The sequence below is a fragment of the Neodiprion pinetum genome, chromosome 5, assembly GCF_021155775.2.
Source record: "Neodiprion pinetum isolate iyNeoPine1 chromosome 5, iyNeoPine1.2, whole genome shotgun sequence".
In the NCBI taxonomy this organism is placed as follows: domain Eukaryota; kingdom Metazoa; phylum Arthropoda; class Insecta; order Hymenoptera; family Diprionidae; genus Neodiprion; species Neodiprion pinetum.
In genome coordinates this window covers 3,745,596-3,757,332 of record NC_060236.1, presented here as the reverse complement: position 1 = coordinate 3,757,332, position 11,737 = coordinate 3,745,596, and the positions used below count along the sequence as shown (strand labels likewise).

Below are 11,737 nucleotides of genomic sequence, written 5' to 3'. Positions count from 1 at the left end.
CGAATACATTTCTGCTATTTTATGGCTGTAAATTATACCAAATCTAGATTTGATTTATTGTGCATGGCGTAACAAAAGCCAATACGGTATTTCTACTATGCTCAGTATACCAGCACCCATAAAAAGGCTCACTGTACTGCCGACCGCCACTGTTGAACAAGAATGTATTTGCATTATTATTATTATTTTCACACTACATTAATGCTAAAACTTGGAAAAATGATATCACTCTGTGACAGTATAATAAAACTAACACAGTTTAGTTACATCTCAGATCTCCGTCTTTATATTCTGATATCTTACCTGCTAAGTCTAACAAGCTCCGAACCACATATCGCCTGAACCGATAACTTGGTAGCTCAAGGAGTTCAAGATGTATGCCCTGGGATATTTTGAACCGCGAAAATTCAGCAATTGCTTGTGGATTTTGAAATATTTTGATTACTGCACTCTCGCAGTCAGGTATACATCGATGCTTCGAGACTTCTTCGTTTATAGCAAATGCATTTTGATTATGAATGCATTGGAGACCTGTGTAGTTGCAAACCGGCATTCGAGGTGTATGAGGAAAGAGGTGACTAACGCAGCCACACCGCGTCAACATATTTTCCATTTGCAGCTAAGATTAATTTTTTTCACATCATTTAGAAGATTAATCGATCAGTCATAAAAATAAATCTAATTTTGAGTTCTTTAACCCTGAAGCATTGGTGTTTTTCAGAATTGAAGTAAGGAACGTGCCACGCTGTCTTTGATACGTACTTCTATAACACAACCGTCACTACTGTACCGCTTATAGTACAGGACATTATCTGTTTCATCGGATAGGCGGCATCTGCGTCTCTCCATAGGTATGCTTCTCAAACCATCGTCGTTGATCGTTTCTTGCAAGTTGTAGTAAATGCTGACAACCTTACCAAACTTTGTATAGATTTCTCTATCTCCGTGAGTTAGAGCCGTCGGTATTTCCAAATTGTCATGAACAAAAACCTGAGAAGAACGAACCACAGTATTCATTATAGGTATTCAAATAGATACCTGTCCCATTTACTGTTTTAGTGCTTCTGTACAAACCTGAATATTTACTGATTGTTCAGATAAGGCAATTGTCGTTAGGCCTACATGCAAGTAGCCAAGTCCAGTTTTTCGGTTCATTGTAAACTTATTCTTCAAAGTATCACCTGATTTCGTTTGCGCTGAATTGATCGCATAGCATGTCCCACCAACCGTTTGTAGCGGATGAAATTCCTCACAACAATCAAACTTTATTGATTTCCAATAGCATTCGGTCAATAGTTCAGTGCAGTTGACGACTGACTGTTTGAATCATGAAAGAAATTTGATTTAATTGCTTTTGTAAATACGTGACACAGTTGGCTGAAATCTGCAAACTCCTTAATAAAATTTATCTGAGACCTTGCAGGGAATTGACACTCAGTTTCAGATAAAATTCACGTAGATATTATGAGAGTACAGTAGCTCACCTCCGTGAAAAGACTGACAATATCGTCAGAAGTCAACTTGGTAAATTCGTTTGTAACCTGTTTACTGGATTTTTTGGTGATACCAGAAAATAGCCAGCGCCATGCGTAGGGATTTATTTTGGAACCAAATTTTTTACTGTGTCTAAAAAACGAAAAAACAAAAATTTTACCTACTCAACGCACCATATCCAATATACAATTTTTACAAAACCTTGACACATTTTATTTTTTCAGTTTTTAAAACATACAAAGAGTTAGCGGTGATCAGGGATTTTGGAACGGTACGCATGCAAACGCTGAGCGATGGTAATTTCGTTTGCCAATTGAGGTACGTGCTTTCTATGGTGAACGCAACCGATCGATTCAGAAAAGCATCCAACGAATTGTTGATCATTGTTATACAGCCCCACCAGCACAGAGCACAAGTGACTAGCCAAAATAATCTGTGATTCAATAAGAGAAAAATAATTATGTCCGCTATTGTATATCAACACTTGAAAAAAAATTCAACGTAGTGTACCTTTCAGTCCAATGTAGACCATCTTCGACTATGTACCGAAGTCCATGGACATTAGAATTACTTAAATACCGTTTTAGAGTAATCCATGTTTTGGAAGTACGAGCCATTGCTTCAACGCGCGAATGATTTTTTTTATCATAACACAGATATTATAAAGCGAAGCATACACGCAATTAGCGCATCAATTATTCATAATAAAAACATGTCTCGTACGTGACGAATCAGTATCCATAGATATTAGCCGTGATAGATCGCAGTACGTAGCTTGTTTCCCGTCCTAACAGAAACACAGATTTCGAAATCAATTGTAAATACGTACAGCATTTAAAATGTTGTAAGGTTTTATTGTAATATTCTACAAACTTTAGTCTAGACTTCCATAATCTAGACATAGATAAAATCAACGAAATTGTAGCGAATTAGAATTTAGGTCGAACAGCATCTAAAAATAATAGAACCAGACTTCGTCTGTATAATATAGCGCTGCAACTATTATTTTCTCTAATTACGTATTAAACCTTTTTCTTTATGCGAAAAATTTTCTTTTTCGTATATAAATATCAGCAATAAACTATCTTGTTTATAGTGCATTTAATACATGCATAGCAGCTTCTAATTCTCGGCTAAGTTTGATTTGGCAAAGTGAAATAATATTTTCGAAAGCACAGCTTAGATTAAGCGTAGCTATAAGAATTCACGAGGTACGTGTGGTACGTAAAACTAAACTTTCGTACTACAGTTGACATTTATTCTGAAGTCTATTTCTTCTTCAAAAAAATAAAATTCAACTCGCAAAATGATTTTTATTATAAATTGATTCAGAGCCTTTACAGCCTTATGTCAGGCAACCTGCATCACATTATTGTTCACTTTTCGACCAGGCAATCCAGGCGCTTCTCGTCAAGTAATAGACGTTAGTAGATAAGTGTACAATAAAAATGAAGAAATTATTCGTTTCCTTTAAACTGCTCAAAAGCATGAAGGAATCTAATTTCGGTAATTATGTATCCGTATTTTCATTACCGAAACATATGGAGAGTGGAAAACAGGGCATACAGACATGTCGTGCAGTTTTCGTGGTTTGAACAAGTTCGAGAGGTCGATATTCGAGATCAGCGTTCGATTATCATTTGCTACGAGAGTCTCGAAGTAGGTATCACCGATAATTTTGGTATCGCTGATCGTTTCCTCCCCGCTTTTGGCAAGTGGCACGAGGGGATGTCGAACGGCGTTGTTTTGTCCCTTTCCTAGGATTTTTCTCGAACTGTTAATCGTTGGCGCGGGTTAAACCACCTAACCGAATTATAGTTGTTATAGATATATATTTTATAATAGGTACGAACGTAAATAATAACGTGATAATGGCGTTAAACCCGTCATACGAAGCCATCGGGAAGGGCTTCGTCCAACAATACTACGCGTTATTTGACGACCCAGTTCAGAGGCCGAATCTAATAAATATGTACAATGTGGGTATAACGTATATCGCATAACCTCCATACATGAATTACTATTCTTACGCAAAATCGTTAACTCGCCTAACCCTTACAGACAGAATCGTCCTTCATGACCTTCGAAGGATTACAGATTCAAGGAGCTATTAAGATCATGGAGAAGTTGACTGTAAGTTGTAATAAAAAACTATTGATACTTCACCTCGCCCAAAGCAGATGAAACTATCCTATTATACGTACTGTTCACCCACCACCCCAACCCAATCTACGATTAATTATTTCTCCTGTGTCCAAGGTGACACTCTATGGTATTATATTGCGTTAACGAGTCCTGCGGTTCCCAGTTTCACGCCTCGTCGGATGTAGTTTTAGGATTTCTTCAAAGAATCGGTAGACCGATATTTAAAAGATCTAGCATATCCAATGTGTATACAAAGTTGGCCTTGACTTTACATTTGTTTACTTGTTGTCGATGAAGGTCTGTCATAGATTAACTCTTAAACTTCTTGTATCATAATCCATTCAAACAAAGCGTGTAAACCTTGACAGGAACTGTTCTCAGAAAGTAATCGTACTGGCTTCGTTTCATGCTCAGTTGAATTGAGAGCTATTCAGAAATAATATCCTTTTAATTTGCAACTTCCGAATCATGTCAGTTTGAAATTAACAGTTTAGTGGGCACCACCCTCTGATCACAAATGTTTTTTATTGCATTTCGATATATCTTGACACTAAACTGGTGTGATAACAGTAGAAAAAAGTTGTTATAAAAATATTTGTTACACATACTGTTTTATCTTCAACTGCGATAATTGCTTTTATTTTTATTTCAGAGCTTAAGTTTTCAAAAAATTAATAGAATAATAACTGCGATCGACTCTCAACCTATGTTTGATGGAGGTGTATTGATCAACGTCCTTGGAAGGTTGCAGGTAAACTGATTCCCCTGTATTTCACATAATGGCACTTGTTTGATTATATTTTATTCGGTTTAAAATATCATATGTGAAGAAATTCGTGACCAGGAGGTTGATTGAAGATGAAGTTAGTCGAAAATTCCGGTCAGGTAAAGAGAGTTTAATTATTTGGAAAACGTAAACATGTTTAAACGTTTCCGACGTTTCGGCTGGGCCCTGCAGAGGCCCCTGTGTTATAAATTGTTCACATATTCTTTTAATTTAATTTCACAATTCAATATTACTCACAGAGGATCATTGAAATCGAGTGGAAGAAAATATAAACAAATAAACGATCAGGTAGTGAATAAATAAGAGGAACAGTTGCTAAATTTGAACTGATTTAGGTCTGAATGCATTTATAAATTTACCATTTCATTACAGAAAAGCTATGTAACTAGCTGTGTATCTATTCCGTTGATTATAATTATTATCGCTTGCTTTGTACAATATTTTTTCATGTATTTTTGTATTTTGCCTTTCATTTACTTACAAATTAAGATTTTTTAGCTATCATTTGGAATTATGATGCGGAATTGGCCGTACATTTGGTAAAATAGTCCAAGTTTCCACTCTACTGCTAATTCTGTTAAACTAGAATATACATTTTGCCATAACAATATCTATATCTTCAATCAGATTGTCGGTTATGATTGTATTTCTCTGAATACATAGTTTATTGTTACCTGTGGCGAACAAATTAGCTTGATTTGAGCTTCAGTTAAATCGTTCGCTGTAATCTATTTTCATGGTAGAATTTTGGCGGTATAAAACTTTTTGACCCTATTCTATATTTGTCTATAATAAGACAGTGTTTTATCTTTTATTGCTGCTGAATTATTTGCGAAATGCACCTTCCAATGTTTGGGTATTCAGTTTTTAGGATATATAATAACATCTGGCCAGGTTGATAATGTTAACGTTTTACATCCATCCGAAGTGGGGTCAATTCATCTTTAAACAAATTTTTTATCACGTGCGTATCGTATTGCATGAAAAAAAGGAATTTTTCCATATCGGTATATAAAGGTGTAAAGATGTTATCAATCACTGAGAAGTGTTTCATCACCTATCCTTAATATCTATGTCCGTGTACCGAAGATCAGACATTGAACTGAGTCAGTGATTGTTGATGATTGGGCAGACTGACGAGGATCAGCCCCACGCGTACATCCAGACATTTGTACTGAAGGCTATTGGTACCAGCTTTTTCGTGCAGCACGACATCTTCAGACTCGCGTTGCACGACACTGTCTAGATGTCTGACATCGTTTGTCCATCGATCTTCATGAAGGGGCACAGGCAAGCTCAGCCTTCTTCTATCGTTCTGCTTTTTATTTCTGTTAACGCAAGCACCCCCTGGCTTGTTCTGATTCGCATCAACTTATTATTTTATTTTCCTTTTTAAAAAAGATTGTTTTAATGGATTGTTTCAACACGTATCTTCTATTTTTTAAGCATTCCATTCTGGCAAGCAAATAATATTTCAGTATTACCTCAGTTCTTGGGTTTAGAACAGTTATCCGTTTATCAATCATTTTTTTTTTTTTTTTTACGGAGCTTTCTTATTAGAAATATCAATTTTTCGTTCCACTTGTAATAAACTCTATCATGCTACTAGCGTTTGATGGCGCCTAGAAAATTGTAAAACAACACTCATAAAAGCACTGTTATCCTGTAACTAAGGGTACGCTATTTTATAAGTGATTAACATTGGCCTCATGTTCAACTAATATTTTTCATTGTAATAAGCACAGACCTGTTACTCAATATTGAGCATCCTCAACCCAGACGATTATAAATAAAATAACTGCCCTCATCCTATAATGATCTGATATTCTATACTAATATCCGATCAGGCAATCGTAACACTTTCCTCATGTTGCTGGAAAACTTTAAGATCTGTAAAAGAGAAATTCAGTATACTTTTGGTAAAAACTATTAATTTCACAGTGTTGATTTCTGTTCTCTTCAGTCTCGATTATAATTTCGTTTTGTTTTAGCATAACGCTCTGCATTTGATGCTGCGTAGACGTATTATGACGCTTCTGCTTATGCTTGCATTAAGAAGTTGTGAAACTATACATGATTTATTATCCATATTCAACTCTATTATATTTTTCACTTGCAAATAATGCCTAAAACAGATCTTAGCTAGCAACTGTCCTTAAAATATGTTAAATAACAGAATTTTTATATACATGGCGTATGAGATTAGCATTAGGTAAGGTTCTGTTAGAATACAGAAAAATGTTCTTCTTTATACGATCGAGAAGAAATTTATTTGTACAATATTGATTGAATTGTCATTTTAGGCAGACGAAGATCCACCACATGCATTCTCCCAAATATTTGTGCTCAAGCCACTGGGAAATTCTTTCTTTTGTCAGCACGACATCTTCCGCCTTGGGATACACGACACTGTGTGAGATCTCTCGCTACTTTCTGACACGCTCGATGTAAAAGATGATTGGAACAAAGAGAGAGAAACAAAGAGAAGAAATATTTAATAAAACTCACCAGTGAGCCACGCTCGCTTCCAGCTTTAAGATAAGTGAGCCAATAATCTTTCATTTTGAAATTCTTCGTCATCGCACACTAAGCGCTCATTATCCTCAGAGATACCACAGTTTTTATACAAGGAATTTCCTGCTTATCTTATACAAACGTGGCCACAACCATCTTTTAACAATAAACAGGATTCAATAATTATTTTGTTTATTCAATTTCCTCATTCATAATGCTATGGCTCCCATATTCTCAGTTACTTTTCTTTCATCTTTCGTATACTATCAGAACCTTTTTTTTTTTTTTCATCCCTCGCCATTTTTCACTATTTTTCCTCTATGAATAGTCTTAAAGTTATAACGGCCGTTAGCGTGAAATTCTTCTGTAGAAAATATTATTAAGTTTAAAATCCAAAAGTAAAAAAAAAAAAGATATCCTGTAATACCGTATTGGCCTATGTATTTTTATAAATAATTAGAAATTGTACGTTAAATATAAAATATGTATCATCCTATAATAATATGAATGAATTCACGACCTGTTATTAATTGACGTACTGCTTTTATCCGTGCAGAATAATAATCATCTGTATTATTGCAAGTTTCTCAATGATCGGAATCCTTTTTTTTTTAGAGTTACTTAAACCTTGCACAGGTCAAGTTTCTTCTGATTCTGGTACCATTCACCTTTATCTGTTTTATAATAATTAACTTGAAATGTTTTCAAGCACTGGATTCCGAGTGTTTATTGTTAATGAGACTACAAATTCGTTACACAACCGAATAAGCTTGTAGTTTTTTTTTTTTTTAGTGTGCCATAATGATCTCGGTATATAACGTTTGCTAACGTTCCGTGTATTCATTGCTACTTAAAACAGGGTAATGTTGAAGAGTTCGGTTCGCGTCAAAAGCATTCAGTTTATTATAAAAAGTGCTACATAGCTTATAAAATATAACTTAATCACAAAAGCAACGTACTGGAAATGGCATTTCAACATTTAATTATTATTCAATATTGTTGAAACTTTTTCGAAGTTTTAGAGGTTTCCACGTTTTGCTTGTTCAAATTCAATAGCTTCAAACAAGGCTTGGAAATTCCCAGCTCCGAATCCCTGTAAAAAAATTATTAACGTTTTTATTGACATTTATGGATTGAAAATACCCAGCATGATATGATAAAATTTACTAACGTTGTGATTGTGTCGCTGAATGATTTCTATAAACAGTGTTGGTCTATCCTGCATATTTTTTGTAAATATTTGCAGCAGGTAACCATCGTCGTCGTAGTCGATAAGAATCTTCAATTTCTATGAAATGAATTTTAATAATTGATTAAAAATCATTCCGGCATATGTTTTGTTATTAACAGTGCACTTAGCATTCAAAAATTATCATTTCACCTGCAGCATACTCAAGTCCTCTGTAATTTGGACGCTGCTATTTTTAAGACGATCCTTCAACATTTCGTAGTAGCTATCCGGTACATCGAGGAATTCCATACCTCGGATACGCAGGTTTTCAATCTATAGTCCCAAACACATAAATCATTTATTTCTTACGTAATTTATATAAATACATACATAGTATACTTATGTCGCACGATTTGATTCTTAATAAGGATCGATCAAACCTAATGCTTACAAGTATTTTATGTATCTATCACCAAAGTTAAAATCTAATATCACTAAATTCCAAATAAAGTGTTCATATTGTTTTATGAAAACCTTGAAAGAAGAAAATTTTATATCTGTTATTTTATGTTTGATACGTTAAGCAAGAAAATTGTTTTCCTGATAATCAAATGTTTCTTCTACTTTACAGAAAACTTAACTTACGGCTGCAATTATGTCACTGGTGTTCAGAGCTATGTGCTGAACACCAGCTCCTCCGTAATATTCAACGAATTCTTGAATCTGAGATCGTTTTTTCCCTAGTGCTGGTTCATTGATTGGAATTTTCACAGTCTCTTCCCAGTTTGTTACGACTATAGATCTGAGCGCGGAATACTCAGTGTGCAATTGCGTGTCATCCACTGACCAAAATCTGTGGAATTGTAGACACTGTTCATACCTAAGGGCAGTTTACGATTACACGTTAAATGACAAATCCACAATTTAGTCACATAAGAATTTTACAGTCTTAGCCCTATCGATGCAATTATATATACTTTTTTTGATTATTGGTTTAGCATGTTTACTTCTTTTCTCATCACCTACACAAACGTAAACATCATATGTAGTAAAATTACCATTCGTAATTGTTACTAACCATTTCACAATATTTTCCATCTCATTATCCGGCTGATTTCCAACAACGTGATCAATAAAATTTAGTTTAACAGGTGGCCTGCAATCAGAATAAGTAGCAATCCATTTAACACTCGTTAATGTCTACGCCCCAATGACTAGGTGCTGAAATTTTTCAACTCACAGGAGTGCTACAATTGGGTCCTTCTTTGTGGCCTTGAACCCGGGAAGGAATGGGCCCGTGTAGTTACTTCTGTCCACAAACGTATGTTGCGTATCTCCATACTAACAGTATATTTGATAATGATTAATCTTACAATGACAGCATTTCCTAATCGGTTAACATTTTCACCACAAATAATGCAAATGGACGTAAATCGAGTCCTGTGTGCTCATCATTGTCAAGATAACTTATATTTAGTTGTCAACTCACAGTCTTAACAGTGGCAAACCGGACGATGCCAAATTCGTCTTGTTCTTCCCACACATCGCGCACGATTTTTGCACCATGCTCCCTTGCGATCTAGACACAAAAATAGTATTGTTGGATTATATTAACGCTTGAAAATACTTTTCGTGGAGAGACGATCGTCAGGAAATTCTGTGCCTTGGTAACAAACTATTAGTTATACTGAATTCAATGCACCTTGACGATGGTGTAGATGTCTTCAACGGTAAAGGCCACATCATGAACTCCGTCGCCGTGCCGAGAAAGCTGAACCGCCATTTCCTCGTTGTCAGGCTCGTAGGCTGACTCGAATATAAAGACAATCTACAAATGGGATGAAGACGAAGTGATACAAGCTTAAGACACAATTCTTATATTCTTACACTATTTGATAGTTGGTTTACCTTATTTTGTCGGACTGCGTGCGATGCTTTGTCCCGTGTGCCAGTCTCCAAACCACGGTAGCCCACGGGTTCAAACCCCATTCTCGCACAGTAAAAGCTAGCCGCCTATTCAACAGTTACGAGGGATCAGTTTGAGTCAACTTTTTGAAATTAGTTGAATCGATCGCAATATAATTATTTGAAAATTGAATCTAAATCTGTATTTTCCCCATTTATCACAGTTGAATCTTATCGGTAATCTTAATCGACGAGTAAGCAGTGTAAAAGTGAGGTTCTCACCTGCTTTGCATTACCGACCCAGAATGTCAAGTGATCGAAGTTCAGGAATTTTCCCCCTTTTGGCTGAAATGATAAATCCAGCAGTTAGATAAATCATACGTTGAATTGCCTACTTGTACTTCTGGGTTCTACTCACTTTTGGCCCCTTATCCGTGTAACTGGTCTAGAAAAAAAAAATGTATTAAACCAAGAAAGAAATGATTATAGACCCTGATAATCGTGATCTTTCTCGTGTTTTACTCTTCTTTTCATAATTAATAGTTCAAAAATGAGGTATTTTGTCTGGAAAAAAGTACTGAATATCAGTGCTATCCGGATTTTAATTTTTTATTATGTACACGTAGATGGAAAGAAAAAAATCACGCTAACTTTTGGTAATTGCTCACCATCGTGTGTGTCGACGTTTATGCTAAATTATAAGATTGTGGAATGTAAAAAATCCGGCCTGTATCCGAGGAGTATCAGGAGTATAATATGTGCAAAATGTTGAGTCGATTCCTCTTTAAATATGAACTGGCTACCTGGGGAAGCGTATTCTGATTGGTGGAAACCGGAGGCTTGTTTGCACGCAAATCTCTCGTGAGTTCGCGAATAAATTAATTAATTGATGATTATAGATAGCCGAGTCCCGATCATGATGTGATCGGATGATATCCACTTTCATTTTACAAATATCGTATAAAATTATACGTATAATATCTGGAGGCCTCAGGGGCTCGATAAATTTAGCACTGATTTTGCATGATTATGCGAATAGAAATAATCTCGAGGATGATAGTTTATAAAATTCTAGCTTAACCGAAAAATATTCATTTATTTCCGTGGTAATTGACGAATATTTTTTCACAACATTATCCTTTAATGAAAATAGTTTATTTGTACCATTTCAAAATTTTTGTTTCTAATTATTGAAAAATTGTTTTTGGATTTTTAATCTCAAGTTAATAATAAGACAAGTGGATGTGAAATTAGGACACATTGGAACAGGATACGAACGAAATAATATTTTCTATATTTGCGAGGACTGCTTTTCATATTCCAGATAAAATTATAAATATTTCCTATTAGCAAGGTTTCGATTATTTTTAGGATTGATATTTCTTTTATCAATGCGGTTCCTTAACGTTCATTGACGATCTGCGCATTGTACATATGTAGATAAAATGAATTATATAACTTCGTTGACATTTCACATGTTATTGCATTTGGATTGATTACTTTTTCATTTTTTTCTAATCCCTCTACTACTTCTAGAAATAGGTAAACATGTTATTCAAATTCCTGTTTTCGCGAATGTTACTGCGTAAATTATCGACTGGTATTATTATTACAATCGTAAATAACTGATACAGCTATTATTTTCGAAACGACTTATGTAATGTATTTCAATTTTGGTCTATGGGTTATTATAAAAATTATCCAGAATTTTCAAATATACT

The 11,737-nt window shown here is 34.9% G+C and overlaps 3 protein-coding genes across 6 annotated transcripts; 1 reads left to right on the top strand and 2 right to left on the bottom strand.

Moving 5' to 3' along the window:
* Positions 1 to 24: 24 nt before the first annotated feature.
* Positions 25 to 4,385, bottom strand: ppk13 (pickpocket 13). 2 transcript variants are annotated; one of them, XM_069136303.1, is made up of 8 exons: positions 4,248 to 4,385; positions 2,005 to 2,281; positions 1,733 to 1,927; positions 1,485 to 1,626; positions 1,075 to 1,317; positions 763 to 990; positions 304 to 619; positions 25 to 149 (listed from the first exon to the last, which is right to left on the bottom strand). In XM_069136303.1, exons 2-8 carry the CDS (start codon positions 2,109 to 2,111, stop codon positions 55 to 57), a joined length of 1,326 nt encoding a protein of 441 aa, XP_068992404.1. In that variant the 5' UTR covers positions 2,112 to 2,281; positions 4,248 to 4,385; the 3' UTR covers positions 25 to 54. The 2 variants fall into 2 exon arrangements, with proteins under 2 accessions (XP_068992404.1, XP_046483577.2); XM_046627621.2 differs by lacking the exon at positions 4,248 to 4,385 and adding an exon at positions 3,028 to 3,204.
* Ntf-2 (nuclear transport factor-2) lies at positions 3,180 to 7,126 on the top strand. 2 transcript variants are annotated; one of them, XM_046627631.2, is made up of 5 exons: positions 3,180 to 3,473; positions 3,556 to 3,627; positions 4,292 to 4,390; positions 5,559 to 5,716; positions 6,730 to 6,857. In XM_046627631.2, the coding sequence occupies exons 1-4, from the start codon at positions 3,366 to 3,368 to the stop codon at positions 5,670 to 5,672; spliced, it is 393 nt and encodes a 130-aa protein (XP_046483587.1). In that variant the 5' UTR covers positions 3,180 to 3,365; the 3' UTR covers positions 5,673 to 5,716; positions 6,730 to 6,857. The 2 variants fall into 2 exon arrangements, with proteins under 2 accessions (XP_046483587.1, XP_046483586.1); XM_046627630.2 differs by lacking the exon at positions 5,559 to 5,716 and having other exon boundaries at positions 3,210 to 3,473; positions 6,730 to 7,126.
* A 693-nt stretch (positions 7,127 to 7,819) lies between these two features.
* Positions 7,820 to 10,839, bottom strand: Hpd (4-hydroxyphenylpyruvate dioxygenase). Of its 2 annotated transcripts, none has more exons than XM_046627622.1 (12): positions 10,685 to 10,839; positions 10,435 to 10,461; positions 10,299 to 10,361; positions 10,020 to 10,124; positions 9,814 to 9,939; positions 9,601 to 9,690; positions 9,352 to 9,452; positions 9,190 to 9,267; positions 8,757 to 8,991; positions 8,322 to 8,444; positions 8,112 to 8,228; positions 7,820 to 8,033 (listed from the first exon to the last, which is right to left on the bottom strand). In XM_046627622.1, the coding sequence occupies exons 1-12, from the start codon at positions 10,685 to 10,687 to the stop codon at positions 7,959 to 7,961; spliced, it is 1,143 nt and encodes a 380-aa protein (XP_046483578.1). In that variant the 5' UTR covers positions 10,688 to 10,839; the 3' UTR covers positions 7,820 to 7,958. The 2 variants fall into 2 exon arrangements, with proteins under 2 accessions (XP_046483578.1, XP_046483579.1); XM_046627623.2 differs by having other exon boundaries at positions 10,435 to 10,456; positions 10,685 to 10,782.
* Positions 10,840 to 11,737: the final 898 nt, after the last annotated feature.

Bases quoted from the DNA above. Each gene is read 5' to 3' on its own strand.
- ppk13 (XM_069136303.1), bottom strand. From the start codon at position 2,111: ATGGCTCGTACTTCCAAAACATGGATTACTCTAAAACGGTATTTAAGT. The intron at 1,318-1,484 runs GTGAGCTACTGT...TGATTCAAACAG, and splicing joins TTGTCAGTCTTTTCACGGAG to TCAGTCGTCAACTGCACTGA. The intron at 620-762 runs GTACGTATCAAA...AATTAATCTTAG, and splicing joins GTGACGGTTGTGTTATAGAA to CTGCAAATGGAAAATATGTT.
- Hpd (XM_046627622.1), bottom strand. The intron at 8,992-9,189 runs GTTAGTAACAAT...AACTGCCCTTAG, and splicing joins ATGGAAAATATTGTGAAATG to GTATGAACAGTGTCTACAAT. The intron at 8,229-8,321 runs GTGAAATGATAA...TTCATTTCATAG, and splicing joins AGGACTTGAGTATGCTGCAG to AAATTGAAGATTCTTATCGA.
- Ntf-2 (XM_046627630.2), top strand. From the start codon at position 3,366: ATGGCGTTAAACCCGTCATACGAAGCCATCGGGAAGGGCTTCGTCCAA. The intron at 3,474-3,555 runs GTGGGTATAACG...TAACCCTTACAG, and splicing joins ATCTAATAAATATGTACAAT to ACAGAATCGTCCTTCATGAC. The intron at 4,391-6,729 runs GTAAACTGATTC...TTGTCATTTTAG, and splicing joins ACGTCCTTGGAAGGTTGCAG to GCAGACGAAGATCCACCACA.